At 39.3% G+C, this 19,295-nt stretch overlaps 2 protein-coding genes across 2 annotated transcripts; one reads left to right on the top strand and one right to left on the bottom strand.

Annotated features, from left to right (window-relative positions):
- Positions 1–275: 275 nt before the first annotated feature.
- slc24a5 (solute carrier family 24 member 5) lies at positions 276–8,189 on the bottom strand. Its single transcript, XM_032560651.1, has 9 exons — positions 7,838–8,189; positions 6,251–6,430; positions 4,782–4,865; positions 4,420–4,523; positions 4,169–4,269; positions 2,098–2,381; positions 1,800–2,006; positions 916–1,017; positions 276–842 (listed from the first exon to the last, which is right to left on the bottom strand). Exons 1-9 carry the CDS (start codon positions 7,992–7,994, stop codon positions 520–522), a joined length of 1,542 nt encoding a protein of 513 aa, XP_032416542.1. The 5' UTR covers positions 7,995–8,189; the 3' UTR covers positions 276–519.
- A 2,802-nt stretch (positions 8,190–10,991) lies between these two features.
- On the top strand, positions 10,992–13,712 carry rnf128a (ring finger protein 128a). The gene has a single exon (XM_032561198.1). The coding sequence runs from the start codon at positions 11,426–11,428 to the stop codon at positions 12,509–12,511; it is 1,086 nt and encodes a 361-aa protein (XP_032417089.1). The 5' UTR covers positions 10,992–11,425; the 3' UTR covers positions 12,512–13,712.
- The last annotated feature ends 5,583 nt before the right edge of the window (positions 13,713–19,295 follow it).

Here is a 19,295-nt window from a genome sequence, read left to right as displayed (position 1 = left end):
ACACCCTTGTGTGTCAGTTTCAAATTGGTGATATTTATCAGGACACTAGTAGATGCAAAGTTTTGTATATTTGAGGAAGTGGGGGAGGATGAACTTCCATTGTTTTAATCATCTCGCTTGATGATTTTTACATTTAGTCATAAACATGAATGACGTGTCAGAGTTTAGGATGGTTGTAACAGGATAAATGGAAATGTTTTACTATTTATGGCTTGTCCTCCCTGGTGATAAAACCTTATCAGGCTGCATTTCTGACAACATATTGAAAGGTGATACTCCTTAAGATGTTCAGTTTATTTTTGGACATGTTTATTTGAACTTGTCACACTTCCACCTTTTGTTAAAATCTTGCATAGTACAGATCTAAAGAGGTAACCAAGCATGCATCCGCTTGTGTGGTAGTTTTGTAATTGGTGCCTTTGCTCCTTGACATTTGTTGATCTCAACAGCTTAACATTTTTGGTGGATGCTGGGGCTGTTGGCCTCAGAAAATGTCTTCAGTCCTAAGAAGGTCAGGTCTCAGTCACTGCACAACCGTATGGGGTTATTCCCAATAATCCCCAACTCGTATAAAATGGACAGAGTGGCGAAGAGGATGTAGCAAATAAGACTGACAATTCCCAACTTCCAGTCCAGCCTCCATCCATTGATATGCACCGCTACAAAAAGGAAGACGATGGAGAGAAGTAGTGTGGATGAAGTGAAGATCAGGCCAGTGCTGTTGACCTCGACTGGGGTGTTGGTGTCCACAAAGGCAGTCTTGATAAACCAAGGCAGGCCCAGGCACAGCATGTCAAAAACATTGGAGCCCACAATGTTGGACATGGCCATGTCGGCTTTGCCTGAAAAACAGAAAATGTGGTTGGATGCTGTTCTGATTCCACTCCCATTGGCTGGGTTTTATGACAGTATTACCTTCTCTAGCCACCATCACACTGGCAACTGTGTCTGGTATACTGGTTCCAGCAGCGAGTAAAGTGAGTCCCATCACTGTGTCTGGTATGTTCAGGGTTTCACCTGTGAAAAGAAATCAGATTACATCTCCTCCAACAAAAGCAGGCTTGGAAGGAGTTACCATAAATCTTATTGAATCTCTACAGACCTTCCAGAGCATGATATCTAAAAGAACAACCATTCATGTAATCAGTCTTCATAGTTTGCTGTCTCTTTAATCTGAAGTAATCAGTTTTGCAGTTCATTAGTTTTAAAAAACATACATAATTATTGTCAGTGCTCTTTTGTCTTCAGTGTGTTCTTCTCTGATGGGATACTAATCTCATGCTTCAGGAGACCTATGGCTCTCACATGACATCTGTCCTGATATCTTAGTTCAGCTTTGTAGTTCACTTCCCTATTGTAAATAGAGACTGAATCTGTTCGTAAAACACTTGCTGGGTATTGTGTGTACATTCTGCGCTCACATGACTTGCTTTCCTCAGGGTCGTAATCCTTCTATGACTGGTTTGGCACACAGCCCATTGGAGCTACACTGTAATAACCCCCCATTCTCTGGGACAATGGCATCTCAGGAATTAACCAGCAGACCCACATGTGACTCTGCAAAGTAGACGTTTTTCTCACAAGTCTCAAACACTTGTGATCCTCTATGGTTTGCTACGGATCCTGCTGGTTTAAGCCTTCCTTATACTGAAAATGCACAACTATGGAGGATAGGACAATAATGGCTTGTGAATTTGGGTAGTCTAATTTTAAATTTTGAGAAATGCTTTATATAACACTGAAATAAAGTGAGGACCTTCCAAAATTGTATTGAGATCACCTTAAAACAGGCCATTTACCTACAACTGTGACCATCCAGACCAGCACGTATGTGAAAGCTGAGATCCAGACTGCTGACATGAAAAAGGTTATCATGAACCATTGTTTCCAGAAGCGTCTCCTGCAGTCGGGGATGGTGATGAAGAGCAGAATGATGACTGGCAGAGACAAAACCCACAAGATCCTTTTCAGGTCGCTCTGCGGCACAGCAAAGACACTTCTTTGCTCTGTTGGGATGAAGGTTGACAATAAGATCTGAGACACAGGATTAGAGCTGCAGTCAAAGACATCATGCTGAGAAGGCCTTGTATTTTGTACCTTCACTAATCTCATTGAGACCATGTAGGCTGAGCGACAGGTGAGAATACCCTGAGTCGTCTTGAAAGATGCCGCTGTCTGTTCTGGAGCGTCCACGGACTCGCAGGCTGGTATCATCGTTCCAGCCCATTAGGGGCTGCGTCTCACGCTTCTCAGCAGAACCTGAACCTAGACAGGTGCAGCATGGGCTCAGCTTCCTCAGGACAAACTCGCTGATGCGGAGGTCAAAGCACAGAACCACAATGTAGACCCCATAGATCAGCAGTAGACAGGCTGCCTCGTACCTGTCAACAGAATGGATGCAAACATTCAGTACTGGCTGAAGAAAAATCCCTTAATGATGTGTTTCATGGAGAGCCTCACATCTTTCAGTTAAGTTTCTTCTTGTTTAAGGGAAACTTTCCCCTCAGGTTTCGCAACATGAATGGTCAGTGTGAGGGATTGCCTCAAAGCCAATGACCATGCATGTGACTGTCTACTGTCCCTACATGCTCATCTAGGAAAAGTGAATACTGCAAGTCAATGACTCGATGCAATCTGCTGGGTTTTCTTAGACAAAACACTTTTTAAACCAGTTTGAATAATAAACTCAACTTGATAAGTAGGTTCAATTGGAATGTATGTACTTTACTTTGAATGTGTCTCCATGTGTTTGGACTGAATTGACTTTTCATTTTGCTGTAAGTTCCTTGGGATGATGTTGAGAATTTGTGCTGTATAAATTTAATTGAATTGATATCTGAATCGATCTCTGTGGGAGGCTCTCCTCAGAAAAACCCCAAACATTCATCGGTCTTGTGCTACTGCAGTAATTCACTACTTGAGCCCAATGCACCCTGGTCCTCCCATCCATAAACTACATGTCACTAAAGAAGAAAACAATCTACTGATTTAAAAAGCTAGTTTAGGAATATTTTCAGGTAAGAATTTAATTTTGGGGCACTGAAATTTGCAGAAACCAGATTGAACTGGTGCAACTCCAAATCACAACAGAAAAAGCAAGGTCCACCTTTATATTGTTTCCAGGACCTTTGAACCCAATAACTTATGGTTTATTTCAAAGAAAGGACATGCGGTGCCATAAAAAAACAGGATTTTCACCTCTCATATGTTTCTTAAGTTCATACTGTTTTGGCACTCCTAAATGTTTCAAATCATCAAACTAATTTGAATATTAGGCAAATACAAACACCCAAAATGGATAAATACAAAGCACATTTTCAAATGATATGAAGGGAAATGCTTTCCAAACCAATCTGGACAGGTTGGTAAAGAGAGAAGTTGCCACTCTTGCCCCCTGTTCCATATCCAATATGGCTGCTGCACATATAAAACAAAGTGAAGGGTGCAGGTATGAACTATTTATCAGCACTACTGATGGTCTGTAGTGACACATATAATATCATCTACATACACGAAAATGTTCTTTCGGTTTTTAAATCTATAAAATAGAGAGAAACAGATAATAGTACATTTCACCAAAACAACTTTGGCGTGACGTTTCTCAGATCTGAGGCAAACTGAACCAAGCATAAAGCCAAAATCTATGGCAGCATCTAACTATGCATGTTTCTTTAAACAATAAAAATATTTTTTGTCCAAAAGTTATTGTCTTGTATTTTACATGCGGTTGTTTCTAGATTCTTATTGCTGTCAATCATGCTTGAAGTAGAAGAAAAATAATAGAAATGTTTTTATGGAGCATTTTGTAGAAAAAAACAAAACAAAACAGTGTTTCCTGATCTGTCCTCCTGTCTGTTGAGGTTCTAGTAGGATCAGCTGATAATAATACATATCTTTTGACCTTTTACTGCATGTTTGTAGTTATATTGTCATGTTGATTGTTTTATTTTTGGACTGACAGTCTGTAAGCAATCAAAGTAATACAAGAAGGGTAGGAAGAAGACTGTGCATTTGTTTTGTGATCTATTTTCATATTATCTAGGTCACAGGTTTGCAATAAGCATCTGTATTTGTCTTTTATAACCAACCATCGTATGTTGTGCAAGGTCTGAAGATCATGTAGCCGTCAGGTGCAGTCACTGCATATAAATCAAACACAAAAACTCACCAGAACACTTTGTTATCGGAAATGATCCCAATAACAGCGGCAACACTGATTCCGTATGCCAGGCAGTCTCTGAACAGGGGCCAGCAGGTGAGTCGCCCTGCCTGATAAGGGAAACAAAAATAAATGGTTTATATTTTATACAGAGCAACATAGCCAGACAATCTCTGACCTAGTAAAGACGCTGCTCTCATACACAAGGAGGTGATAAGGGGGTAATCTCTACCGAGATCTTTGGGTTTGTTAAAATGTACCATAGAGGCCAAAAGTCCACAGGCTGCACAGATTCCGAGCAGGTTGTACACGGCGGATCCTACAATGGTGCTGATTCCAATGTCCCCCTTGGTTACAAACACCCCTAATAAAAGAAACACACAACAAAGTTTGATGTTGGATCCAGGAGCAATGAGGAAGTATTTCTAAAAATAGTGAAAAAGACAAAGAGCATGCAAGGTTACTAGGTCACACCAGACCAGGTCGGGGAACATACAGTACAGACCAAAAGTTTGGACACACTTTCTCATGAGAAAGTGTGTCCAAACTTTTGGTCTGTACTGTATACCCAAACTACATAAAGTATAGTGTACGTACAAATGTTGTCCCTATACATGATTACCAAGAAAAGCTGTGACCAATTCAGGTGCAGAACTCCCTGCTGCCATGAACGTAGCTCCTGCCACATCCTGAGAAAGTCCCAGACCTGAGAGAGACCCGAGAAATAAAAAAATAATAAACTATTTGTCTAAAAAAAAATAGCTAGCAAGAAAGATAATGTGTAGATTTCTACTGTAATCCATTTACTTAAGTAGGAATACTGAATTTCTATCTGCAGTGCCGGCCCACAACATACTGAAATCTGAAATTAAGCAGGGAGACACAAAGATCGCTTTTGTGTCACATATATTTTAGAAAAAGGACGACTTTTAAGCTTGATGATTATTGTACAGCAGATTTTAAATATTCTGAAGTATTTAAAATTATATATATATATATATATATATCGTATATACAGTATACAGTACAGACCAAAAGTTTGGACACACTTTCTCATTGAATTCAGCTGATTGAAGCTCATTGAATTCATTGAATTCAATGAGAAAGTGTGTCCAAACTTTTGGTCTGTACTATATATATATATATATATATATATATATATATATATATATATATACTTGACAAAACTTCCAAATGCATAAGTTGTAAACTTACAAAGAAAAATGTTCATAGTTTGATAAGTACGCTCTAGAGGTCATAATTTATCGCTACGCCTGTAGTCAGCTCTGCTGCTTGGATTTCTGCAGGGATCAGATTTTCCTAGGCAATTGTCTTGCAAATCATTGTAATAAATAATTTACAACTTGCTATTTGAATAATTGGCTTCTCCTTTTTGAAGGAGAGTAGAAACCTGTACTGCCACACCAAATGATTATATCAGAAAAACAATCTTATCTTCACAAATATTTTTACAGCTGGAATCTTCCAATCACTGCAACTGAGTTAATAAGTAATGTGAGCTAATAATTACAAGTGCTTAAAAATAACTTTATGCAACATCGATAATTTAAGTGGTTGTGTGAAATGCACAATGGGCAAATGGATTGAGAAACATCGGCGCTGTGGTGGCTGGTGAGGGACGAACAGGAACTTCAGCACCAATAAACTGAGGTTAAGCAAAAGTCCTAAAACAATGCCAAGGACAGCGAGCAGCTTACACAACCAGCCTCTGTAAAACACGCTGGCGAGCACTTTAGTCCTGGCACAGCAGTTATCAATGAAAGTCACAGGCCGCCAGGCAGATTGAACACTAAATCGTTTTTAACTTAATAAAGCGAACATAGTCTGATTTGCACATGATATTAGGGTAATACAACCACTCCAAAGTAAGACCATTTTAAAGTTTTTGTCTTACTTTAAATAATAAATACTTTAAATAATTAAACAGGAAATAATTTATTGATTGAAAGTAGAAGTCGATGAACTCTTGCTTGCCTAACAACTTAAGGACTAAATGTGTTACAACCACATGATGTGCCATTCGCACGTCTTCAGCAAACAAATGTTCAATTACATATTCATGGCCCTTACGTTCACTTATTACTTCTAGAGATGGCAGAAAGTAATCGTCACAGACTATGGAAACAGCCAAAAGCATGTAGAATATGAGCATGAAATATATGACCAGGCCCCCATCTTTCCTCTCCTGCACTGTGAAGAAGCCTTCAGGAAACTCAGAGGCTTGTGGTGCGATGCATTCTGTTTCATTCTCTAAAACGACAGAAAACACACACAAACACACTCCTTTAGAGCCATCACTGGGAAAATCTGCTCAATCAAACAACTCAAGCAGTTTGGGGAATCTGGGAAGATTGTCTGAATTCTTGATGGAATTTACTCTGTGAAAAATAAAATGTCTGACTAATCTTTAGTCCACGATTAAATCTTCTTACAACGATACATTTGGTTATGTTTCACGTGTTTCTGATGGAAAAATCTAAATGTGCTCTTTGTACAAAAGGTTTACAAACTAGCTGTGTTATTATACAGAACTCTGCTGATTTTAGGTCACATGAAAAATCTGTGATAAGCGATGACAGGGGTATTACATGTTTTATATAGGACACTGATTTGTTAGTTATGTCATCTGATTAAGAAATATGTTAATAAAACGATATTCTGTTTATGGATGCAGGAAGATTTTCACCACCTGGGGAAAAGACAGATAACAAATAATGTAATTATGTTTCCACTTTCTCAAAATTGTACAAACACTTGATAAATTTCCAGTCGTGAAGTTAAGAAAACATCCTATATCATCCCAAAACTTTATATATATATAATTACATTTTATATAGTGTAATTTGATTTTTACACATTTCTGTTTTCACAACGAATTTATTTCACAAGACCCATTTTAAAGTACTCAATGGCACCTTACAAATAGAAAAGCAAAGCAAGATTGCACCCTTCCTCTTACTGATGCCTTTGTGCAATGATAATGATCCTCTATATGTGTATCACATTTACCAAAGAGTCAAGTAGGGTAACTGTAAGTGCAGCAATTTAAGCCAATATGACAAAATATGGTTACTGTTTCTTTAAGAAACTCATTGAACCACTACTCCTAATATTCACCTTCTTGTAATCCACTTTTTTGTCGACTTTTATTTTACTATTCCTGGGAATTTTATGGCATTGTTGTTTGTTGCGACTTTATCTTACTATGATGAGTCTGCATGTTCCTTAATTGTTTTTTTTTTTTACATGCAACATTTGCTGGTGCGATGCAAATCTGGTCTTTAATGTATTTAAAGGGATTTGGGGAGCTCTCTCAAAATACCTTTGTAAAAGCAGGCCTAGATGCCATAGTCTGTTTGTGTTGTTTAAACTATTAACAACAAGCTACATCAGAATATTCAATTTCACTCTCAAAAGGACATTTCAGAAGTTGGTCACAAAGCTATAGAACAAACATAATATTTTTAAAATTTAAGATTTAGCCAAGTTATTCCAACTCCATTAGTTTAAAAGAAAGAAATGATGACACGTTAATTCACATGTTGCTTTAAAAAGAAATCTTATGGAATTAATTAAAGAAAATCTATTTCTATAGAGTTTTGTGAGTAGACAAAACCTTAATCTACCACACAAATCCGAATATTTGCATGTGCTTACCAAGAGCCCGGCGCACCCTGACAGATTGGTTCTCCTGAGCAGTTTTTGCTGTAAATGATACAAGATGAACACATGCATACAAAAAAAGCACAAAGCCCAAAAAGTAAGGTATAAAATCCTTTCTCCTTTTTTTCTGCACAGCTGGAGGGTTATCCATAATAATTTGACAGATAAATAAAATAAACTGAAATTAACAGCTCTTCCAGAGAACCATGTGTCGTCTTAGTTTAAGCAGTTTTCAGGGATTTAAAGAAAGTTGAAACTGCTTGTTAAAGCTGCATCTAACTCTACTCTAAACTACAAGCTGCACAGAGAGGATATCAAAGCAGGGGAAGCATCCTTTAAGGTCTGGTGGTACCACAGTGAGAGTGAGGGGGGTGATCACGAGTTGCGAGTCATTCCACTTGACTTGAACAGACTCCTGCCTGAGGCGCATCAGAGGGTGTAATTCCTCATAAGCAGGCTTTAGCGCAGATCTACCACTTTTTAAACAGGCGGAAACATGTTATTCTTTCAGTGGTGAAAGAACCACAGTGAAAAAGGTCTGAAGCTGAGGATTTTGGGGTTAACGCTGCCATGGATTAGATTTCACCTTTGTCCCAACTGATGGCATAAACCTATAAAAATGAGGATAAATAATTATTTATGGTCTTCATATCTTCGGCAATTGGATTTATCTTGACGTATATTGAGTTGACATCCTGCAAAGTCACCTTATTGACAATAAAAGTAAACTCCTAACTAACAAGACATCCTATCCACATATTTTTCACTACCAGTCTTGTGCCAGAAGAGGGGGTGTGTTCAGAGTCTGATGGACAGGACTTGTTTGGACATGCCTCAAGTCACCCCGAGTTTGAGCAGGTAGCATTTCCGAAGCTCTCATTCCTGATCCCTGGTAATATCGGGAATCATTCAGCTAAGAATGAAGGTCTACCGCACTAATCCACAGAAGCAGTGGGTGAGTTTGCCTGTTAGTTCTCAATGCGAGTTACTCTTAAGATTGCTTGTGGTTTGTTCTGCAGGAGCATTTAATATCAGCAAAAATATATTTTAAAGAGGTAACGTTGATCAATTTATTGTGTGTGTTGCATGATGGTTGGCCCATAAAGCGCACGCTTATTTTGTTGTGATGGGTCAGTATGGATGTACAGTATGTAAACAGCAGCGTGCATTTCCTCCTGTTCATAAATATCTCTGAGTCAATGGCGCCCCTTAGTGGATTTGAACCGTCATGTCGCTTGGTCTGTTGCTGAAACACACAGAAACGCTTGATTCAGTGATTCTCAATAGACAGACCCCCATTGCTGGCGCACAAGGTTTATGTGACTCCTGAGATCACACCATGATTGAACCAAAAAAAAAAAATCCAAAAAATATGTCTGGCACAAAAACAACACTGGAGATTTCTAACAGAAAATTATCTTTACAGTAAGTTATTGTGGTGATAGGGCATCAAGCTCTGGGATTACTGTTTTTTTTTAATCAAAGCAGATAGAACAATAAACAGTTTCAATACAAGTTTCAGTGCTAAAAAGCTGAAAGTGTGAGTGCAGTCATACATATATGGGCCAGCAAAGCAATGGCTTCACCAAAAGAAAGTAAATTTTTAGAATGGACTAGCTAGTGCAGCGTTAGAGCTGACAGAAAACCTGTTTGGTCACTTGAAGAGGGGAGATTTCCACACAACTTGACAGAATTTGGGAACTTTTGAAATAGGTTGTATTGTAAAATATGTAGACAACATGTGATGTGTTTTTCTAGAGTCCTGCTTCTACAAGGTGCTTCAAGAAAGTATTGGTTTAAAAATACAATCTCATTCAACCGGGTTATACTGTAGCTCTTTTAACATTTTCTTCTAACATTACACATTAAAGGTGGAAAACAAAAGATTTGAAATCATTTGCCATTACACATTCTTTTATTGAAAAAAACAAACACATTTTAACAGACATTCGAGAAACACCATGGGCCTTTATTTAATAGGTTTTATAGCTGAATGTTGTACTTTAATGCCCAGATGTCTTTGAATTGGTTTAAGTTGTTTCACTGGTTTTCTTAACATCCAATCAACTTAGTCATTGGATCAGTTAAAGTAATTGTCTTTTAGTGTGGTCACCAGTTTTGGTTTTGGTTCCTCTCATGTTGTTATTATTTGAACCAACATGGGACCTAAAAAAGAATCTGATTGCTATTTTTCATATTTTGTCTCTGAAACTCCGGCATTTCTTCACTTCTATATCTCTTGCCCAGAGGAATTTCTGCTATCTTTATTCCTATAAGTGCCTGCTTCTCTTGCCTGCCCCATATCAATGAGTCGAACTGGCTACTGAAATGTCTCTAAATATTTGGACATTGAAACCACTCCGTTGCCAGGGGTTCTTATCTGGTCAAATTGTTCTCAGTGTGGCTTGCACAACAGTTTATTGCCCCAGTCCAGACCATTAAAAAAAACCAACAGATGCCAGCATTTCAGCAGAAACCTGTGCTGATAGTCTAAAAAGTTTCATCTAATTCCACACAACAGGAGAAATTAATTAAGAGAACAAAACATTGTTGTTTTAATTCATTGTACGCCACAACCTGTGTTGTTAGGAATTTGAGGGTCATAGTTTCTTTTGTCAAGAGCTGTGAGCTGCAGTTGCACAAAGAATAAATGCAAGACTTTTTTTATTTGCAGATATTGCTGCGGTCATGTTTTATTATAAGCAAGTTATTCAGACCTGCTGCCTTCTGTGGTTTGTGTTCTTGTTGGTGGGCTGAGGTACAATATCAGCTTGGCAGGAAACCTCTCCATCTCATCTGTCACTGGAATCCTCTGTGTGTGTGTGTCTATCTCTCACTGCTTGTGTGTTTTCACTTGTGCGTAAGAAGATACAATGGAAACTTAACAATGCCCAGTTCCATCTCAGTTATCACCAGCGTGGTGAGCCTCCGTTCGTCTCAGTAACTTACAGTCATTTATAAAATTGTATGATTGAAAAAACAACAAGGATTTTAATAAAGTCTCAAGAGGAGGCGGTCTTTGCTTGGCTCAACCATGACGTGAATAGTCACTATACTTGCCAGTTTGCTTTACATAACAGTGAGTCTCCCTTCTGAGAAAAAGGGGAAGGAAACAAGCCAGACGAGAAAAACTGGTCGAGTTGCTTTGGTCATCATTACAAAACCAAGTCAGGAGCTTTTATTAGTCTTAATGTTTCGCTCCGAGTTACTGATCTACGAATTTCTCCTTATCAGTGGACTTATCCCACCTTTTCTTCTAGAACATCATTCCATTCCTTTCACTGACAGCCCACCTTTGACTGTATTTTTTCGTACTTGTTGAATAGCACCACCCCGCCCTCTATGCGGATCGCTTAGTGTTCAAGGTTCAGGAAGATAACGAGAGGTGAGTGGCTGACGCAGAGCTTGTGTTATGTTACCAGAGGATCATATTACCGGTGACAGCAGGTTGGCTGAAACTTTAGCTGCCTTCAGATCGCTGTGACTTGAAGCAAAACAGGAACTGGGACTAATAAAAGGAGTTATTAAGAAGATTTTCACAACTCACAGACTATTTCCTGTTGTTTGAAGGCAAGAGTTACCATGGGTGAGAAGACACAACCGTCGTTGTTGCTAATTTTGCTGTGTATGTCGGGGCTTGTTCCTCGTTCTGCTGCTTTCGTGTTTTGGACAGCCTTGTTGGAGACACACTATTATCACAGCAGCAATGACACCGTGGTAAAGCTGTGTGAGTGTGGGGTGTATGGCCGTAACTCTGAAGTGGAGAAATTCTCAGGCTATGTGGCTGTTCCCAAAGGAGATCCCACAGGCTGTAACCCAGACACTTCCTACGGCCGGAACTCCAGCCAGGAATGGATCGCGCTGGTGAAAAGGGGGAACTGTACTTTCAGCGAAAAGATCAACACCGCCATGTACCAGGGAGCAGCCGGGGTGGTGGTGTACAATGTGGACGGCAGTGGAAATGGCACCACTTACATGTCTCACCCCGAAACAGATGACGCTGTCGCTATCATGATTGGCAACATTCAGGGCACAGAGATCGCCAACTCTGTGAAAAGTGGAACTGTTGTGTACATGTACATTAAAGTGGGCAATCCTCACGGGCCTTGGATGGACACGTACTGGCTCTACTTTCTGTCTATCGCCTTCTTCATCGTGACAGCCGCCTCAATCGCCTACTTTGTGTTCATCTCCGCAAACCGTCTGTACAGCATGAGCAGGCACAGGCGCACCGAGAACAGGCTGAAATCCGAGGCCAAGAAGGCCATTGGGCGCCTTGAGGTGATCACACTGAAACGAGGGGATGAGCTCACGACGTCTGACTCTATGTGTGCCGTTTGCATTGAATCCTACAAAGCGGGCGAGGTGGTGACGGTGCTGACCTGCGACCACGTCTTCCACAAAGCCTGCATCGAACCCTGGCTGCTGGAGAGGAGGACCTGCCCCATGTGCAAGTGCGACATCCTGAAGGCTCTGGGAGTGGAGGAAGAAGTCAAAGTCGACATGTCTATGAGTTCTCCACCAGAGGTCACTGTGATCACAGTGACAGGAGGAGACTCTCTGTATGAAGTCCCACTGAACGAGCCCATGAGCCATGAACCAGAGCAACAGCAGAATCTCTATGACAACATTGCCTTTGTGGAAGACTCTGAGACAGCTAGAGGATGAGCAAAAACAACAGGAAGGAAACAATGAACAAGAACAACTGTAACCCTTTACAGTTGAATCAAGGTTCCAATCAAAGAAAATGATCTTCCAATCCAGACATACTTAAAAAGAAAACAACTTGAAGAATTTATGTGAAGAATAAGGATGAATTAGGAATTAGGTTTCTGTTATTTTATTCCTTTGGTTATAATGCATGAATGACATGTTTTCACAGATTTATCAGTAGATGGCTATGAAAACCAACAAGCTGCAGAGTGACACAAGTGTCACTTTTCTGTTTTGCATAGGAAGCACAGTCATTGTTTATGGACTCAAGGTGTGGTTTAGGATTTGAATATCTGTTTGCTGTTGGGGCCAAATTTCTTCCTGTAGCTCGAGTTACTCTCAGCTAATACACTGATTCCTTATGAGCAAACCAAATGTCTGTTCATCGACAAACTTGATTATTTCACTTTCTTTCTGTCCCTGTTAAAACTGGTCTGGATCTTTCCATTTTCACTCAAGCAACAGGACATTATCTACATACACTCCCTCATGACCACGCCCTTGAGTGGAAAAGCAGGATGGTTCACGTTGCACTGCTACGACCAAAAAAAAAAACAAAAAAAAAACCAACACCTGAAATCTGTGAAGCTTTAGTTAGAAATGTTTGTTCTGGAACTGGCGTAAGCCTAAACACGGCAGTGAAATGAATGTCTTTTAGCCTTTAGAAGACCTTATAGAATTGTTTTCTTGGGTAGTGGGGAAATAATGCATTATTGTTCTTTAAATTATGTATATTTAGACCTGTTTGTAATTTATAATATACATTTTTTTTTGTTATTATAATAAGACGATGCAAAATGTTTGTGTAATCTTCCATGTCTAAAGAACAGATTTCCAAGCACAAAATCTTTGTCTTCCTGGTTTTCATTTGACATTTTAGAGTTCATTTGGTGAATCTGGTCTACCTCTTAATGAGCCAATATGAATCTCAATACAGGCATGTTTCTCTGTAAATGATGGAGCTTTTTCCTTTCTTTGATTGCTATGAATGTGCTGAAAATGGTACTTAACAGCCCTTTTCTATTGCTGATTTATTTTCGCGGGTATTTTACAGGAGTCTTAAATTGACTTGTAAACACAAATATTACTTCTGTATTAAATCACATTGATGTTTATAAGAATTCAATAAATCCCTCAAAATGAGGCCAACTCTGAACAACAGATGTCTGCATGGATCTGTGTGTAAATGAGGGGAGAGTGTATTGTGTGCATCAGAAAGGTGTGTGCGTGTGGTGACGTTTGTACTCATTTAGCGAGTTTTGGGTTCAGCCGTTGGAGAGGAGGGAAACAATAATTACCTCTCCCCAGGTGGGAACAGAAACCATGAACTTGAGCTGGATAATCATCACACTGCACCAGTAAAGGGGGCCTGACAGGACAGGTCGAGATATGCAGCTGCATGCCGACCGAATTATTAAACACAGAATGTTTCCATGAGCTTTCTGTCAAGCGTTTGAGTGTCCTCACAGTCCAGCCGCTAATAGACCTGAGTGGTTATGAAAGCCTCTGGTAATAATTTATTAAAGAACTTTAGGTGGGTGGTGTTTAATCTTCAGACTATTTATCTTGTAACGTCATGAGTTGTGGCCACAAATGCGAAACTCTTTGAGTCATCCCTTGCTTCCTTATGTTTGGCTTCCAGAAAGTCCAATAACCCCAGTAATCCCTTAATGTGACCTTCACTAACAGTTCTACAGGCTTTCTTATGGTCTGGCGAAACATTTATTTAGAGGTGGGCAGCTTTCTTTTTTTTTTTAACTCCGTAAGCGTTAGCACATGGCAGATTATGATCAAGTAAAATGACACAGCTCTCAGGTGATGTGTCAGATCTTTTATGAATTTCCCAAGCGCATGACTTTAAGATGCAGTTCATGCGCTGTAGTCAGTTTTTTTAAAGCTTTATTCTTCCCCTTTTTTCCTGCACTTCTGTAATTTTTTTAAGGTTTTTTTTTTGGCTCTAGTGACCATTACTTGAAAGTGCTGAGACACTTTTAAGTAATGAGAGAGAAGGAAGACATGTGGTAAAAGTCACCAGGCCGGGATTCGAACCTCCGACGGCCACGTCAAGGACTAAGGTCTTCTTATGTGCCATAACAGCACCAACTTTTCTCGTTTTTAAGTATACACTGCAAAAAACAAACAAAAAAAAAACATAATCATGATCATGAAAAAGATGTACTTTGAAAGATCTCCAGAAAACTCAGACAACTTGTACCTTGGGCTTCTAATTAGGATTTGTCTTGGAAGCATAATAAAAAGGGCTGATTTGAAACTTTTGCACAATACTCTGCTGCAGACAGTACCTCAAGTGTGAACACAAAGTGAGCAGTCAGATATTTTAGGGATGTCTCTGGCTGTTAAATTCTATTTAAACATTTTATTGAGAAACATAAAGAAGGAGCCACAGTTTTAAAGTTTAGAAATGCACCAATCAGGCGTAATGAATGAATAATGGAATTATAACTATTTACATGTCTGCAACAACTATCTATTTATCCGTAAAAAAATAGGATAAAGAAGAATTACAACCTCTTGCTGATTTATCTGTGCTTCTCAACTTAACCAATCCTGTCACAGATTCTAGGCGAAGATCACACGCACAATCATTTCCTATTAAATAGTACTTTCTGTGCCTCAGGGCCTTTCGGTAAAGTCAGATGTTGATTCATTTCAGCGCTACCTGTGCGAGTGCTGAGAAACGCTGGCTGAGAGGTGTTGAGGCAGCAGCAGGTAGAATAACAAGCCAAGATGTTTCCTGTGACAACACTACAGTCGGAAAGCACAGATGTGGGTCTCGCTTCTCATGGTGTTTCCTCTTCCTTTCTGGGCAGCATGTTCTGAATTTCAGTTTTCTGCTGCGAGTCTTGCGCTCCCTGGTCAGATGGTTATATTGGCACAACATCAAGACAGAGAATCGATAGCGAACTAACTGGCTGGGTTGGAAACAACTGGCAAGCTCCGAGTTTAGAGGCACTGCTCGGCTCAGCAGTGTCGCTCCTCTGATTTATTGCCGTTGTTAAGGAGAAAATTGAGTCAGAAGGTTTTCATTTAATGGCACAGTGGTTGGTGGCTGTGCCTTAGTTCCAAAACTTGACCTTCAGTTTCTTGATAAGAGTCAAAATGCTGGAATTAACTAGCTTATCTGCTTTTTTACAGCACAGGAAATTCAGTTGTCAACAAATAAACTTGAATGTTGGCTTGCACCCGGGTGACAAATACAGAAAATGGAGAAGTGTTTATATCTAAATACACTCAAACCTAGGTCTTCCTTCTCTGTGGATGCAGTTATGGCTGTCTTGCAGCACCACCTAGTGGAAAATGACTTGCAATGCATTTAACTGCCTGGCCTTCCTATTTTTGCCGTGTAGGAATACCAAGGGATTTTCCAGTCAAAATGCACAGAATAATCACATTTTCTGCAGTAAAAATAGAAAACTTAATTTTATGTAAAGTTTAATGGAGTTGTGCCGGTCTTCATCTTTTTTTTTTCTCGTGAACTTTAAATCAGCTCACAGGCCTCCCTCATTTTCATCTCTGCTTGAGCGCACATCCGCGCACACACATATTTGCGTGCGGTGTCTCTTTCTGCTGCACTGCTTCAGCAGGGCAAAAAGACAGTCTTCCTAATCAAATTACAGTAAGTCTTGTCTCAGCCTCTCTCGTCCCAGACTGTCTTAGTAATTATCTAAACGAGGCAGAGAAATTAGATTACAAAAGTGCAGTAAGACCTAAATGGATCCATTTTGTCTTGCACTGAGTAATTTACAAACCCCAAAAACATTTATATTTTACTCAGATAAACTGATGGATCGCAAGCCTCTTGTTTGTGCGGAACCAACTTAGCTTAGTAATGAAGTGAAAATGCACAGAAATGAAGTTACAAAGAATGCCATACAAAGCTTTTGCTCACATTGTCGGCTAAACTGTAGCTTTGCTGCTGGTATCATCGATGCATGCATTTAATGAACCGACTACAGGTGCTGAATTTCAGGTTTGTCCAGGAGGGAAACTTATAGCCTCCACTTGATGTCTTAAGCTCTTCCTTCCCATTGTTATCTGTCCAGCAGAACAGATACTGCTGAGTGCACCGGACAGGGCAAATCTCATCCGGTGTCATTGTTGCTACTTCCCCCTGCTACCCTGTCCTTTGACATGTTTCCCGCCTCAGTCCGCACTGCTCTTTCTTTCCTGCTGACAGAAAAAGGGCAGGAGAGCAGGGTCAAAGCGAATCAGAGGATGTCTGAGGAAGAGACACCTCTTCCCCTTTGACTCAATGGAAGGAAGCATTGTCACAATGTGAGAGGACCGTGTAGTAGGTGGAAAAAACTGGCCCTCATCGTCTGTTTGTCTGCTTCTTGTCATTATTGCTGCTCTGTATTCATTTGAACAATTAAATCTAGATTATTAGGAGTCCTTAATAGACTACAGATATTTCTAGCCTGCCACCTACTGGAGAAAAGTAATTGCACCTCTTCTGGACTGAAAAGGTGTTTTCCACCTTACAAATGTGTTGTTTTTGCTTTTTGTCATACTTAGATCTACCTAAATGTTTTAGATCATCCAACAAAGTTTTAATATGAAACGCAGGTCAGCTGAATTCGATTATCAAGGGAATAAACAAGCCACGTGAATATGACCCTGTTAGAAAAAGTAATTGCCCCCTAAACCCAAAATGCGTCCTGGTTGACAACAACTGATATTAAGCGCTTGTAGTAATTGGGAATGAGTCTTTTCCATCGTTGTTTTGGAATATTGACCTACTCTTCTTTGCAGAATTATTTTAATTCAGCCATTTTTTAGAGTTTTAGTCAATATTAGAGTTAAAGTAAAAAAAATCCTTAATATTGATTTAAAAAAAAAGTTGTAGTTCCACAGGCAGATTTTTCACTTATGAGAATGATGTCCTGTTATATGTTGAGCTGAGATGTTTTGGGCATTTGATCAGGAGGCCTCTCCTGTTCGCCTGCCTTTGGAGGTTTTCATGCATGTCCCAGAGATAGGAGACCCCAGGAAAGACCCAGAACTCACAGAGGGACATTACATCCGTTCTTGTCTGGGAACCCCTTGGGATCTCCCAGGTTGAGTGTCGCCAGAGAGAGGGATTATTGGGACTTGGATCTGTGACACCCAAGATCCAATCTTGGATAGTCGGAAGACAATTTATTAATGGATGACTAACTTACAATAAGTCCAGCCAAATTTCATGACAAGCAGTGAAGAGAAGTAGGTTATGTATGTTTTTTTCCACCTGTATGTGTTGTAATTATGTGGTTTCAGCTGTATATTTACGCTGCAGGTCATTATTAAAATGCTTCCTGGTTAAACAGGTGTTTACAGATAATGTAGGGGTTTTACAGCAGACTACTGTGATAGTTAGTTTTGAGATTATGACCAGGCTTAAACCGTGTAAAAATTTTGAAAATGTAGTTAGACCCTATATAGTGTCTTCCTGATGTTGTTCACCCTGCTGATGCTATGAAAGCAGCATGCCTCATCACAGATAACAATGAGCAAGAGGAAGTGAAGCTGCAGGTCATGTGGTGCTATGAAAACAGTTTCTCCTTGAATGGGACGAAAACAGAGGTTGAGATTCATGGACTTCAGGAAGCTTTGCAGGGTGCACATGCCCACTTAGCATCAGGCGATACTGCTCTGAAAAATGTCATTAGCAACAAGTTGATGACGTTTTCGTCTGTCATGACTTGGACTGCTGTACCGATATTTAAGTCTCTACCTAGAAAGCTCAGAATGCTGAGAATAGAAAAGGCAAAATTTCCTTTTTTCATCAATTTATTACAACAACGTATAGCTCTTAGGAGCCAATGTCTCACTCATCATCTCTAGCTGTCACAGAAAGCATAATGAGAGCAGAGGACAAGCACACCCTGACATGGTAGGGGTGTTATAAGATCAAAACATTTGGGCTGACCTCTTTCACCGTTCTCATTATGCCTTTTCATCTTCTGCCTTTTGGAGGCGGGCTGTCCAAAGATGTGGACCAATTAAAGTAGTTTTAAAATGGAAAATATAAGCTCCAACACACATTATTCATCTTGTATCAACTTTTAATTAATCAATGTTTAATTTTAAAACTAAAGTAAATAGGAATGTAAACATTACCTTTTACTGAAAAGCAGACTTGGAACACGCGTTTATTAAAATGTATATGTGTGTGTGGGCGTGTGTGTGTCACTGGTAGCTAAGTGCTACGAAGTTGAAAAAAACAGAAACATTTTCATTTTTCTGCCAAATTTATCACAACTGCACAATTCTTGTTAGGTAGTATAAAATAAGTAGTATTTAAAAAGAGCAGAAGAAATCTTATGTTTTTTGAACAATAACAATATTTGTTGTTAATCTGTTGCTAAGGGATGAGTCTGTTTCCTGGTAACCAAGTGCCACAAAGTAAACATCTGATTTCTACTTTTGCAAAATTTACCAAATGTAAATTTCTTGTGTCTAAGCAGATACGCAGTATTTCAAAAAGGGCTTATGATTTATAAACAATAATTAATTTGGTGTTGAAAGATGAGTGTTTTTTTCTGGTAACAAACTGTCACAAAGTATATGTCATATTTTTATTTTTGTGTTGAATGTCTGTTTTATACTATATTTACCACCAATTAATCACTTTTTCGCAAAATTCACCAACTGCAGAAATCTTGTTAAGTACTATATAAGTAATATTTCAAAAGAGCAGAAGAAATGTTGTTTTTTGAATAACAATATTTGCTGTTGA

Source organism: Xiphophorus hellerii, chromosome 4 (assembly GCF_003331165.1).
Source record: "Xiphophorus hellerii strain 12219 chromosome 4, Xiphophorus_hellerii-4.1, whole genome shotgun sequence".
NCBI lineage: Eukaryota > Metazoa > Chordata > Actinopteri > Cyprinodontiformes > Poeciliidae > Xiphophorus > Xiphophorus hellerii.
This window is presented reverse-complemented; position numbering and strand designations above follow the sequence as displayed.

What these genes read in the sequence shown, in the direction of transcription:
- slc24a5 (XM_032560651.1), bottom strand. Translation starts at nt 7,994, where the DNA reads ATGGATAACCCTCCAGCTGTGCAGAAAAAAAGGAGAAAGGATTTTATA. An exon ending in ATTGGTCACAGCTTTTCTTG is followed by an intron (nt 4,524 to 4,781) that starts GTAATCATGTAT and finishes TTCTTTTATTAG; the next exon opens with GGGTGTTTGTAACCAAGGGG. An exon ending in TCTCAATGAGATTAGTGAAG is followed by an intron (nt 2,007 to 2,097) that starts GTACAAAATACA and finishes TCATCCCAACAG; the next exon opens with AGCAAAGAAGTGTCTTTGCT.
- rnf128a (XM_032561198.1), top strand. Translation starts at nt 11,426, where the DNA reads ATGGGTGAGAAGACACAACCGTCGTTGTTGCTAATTTTGCTGTGTATG.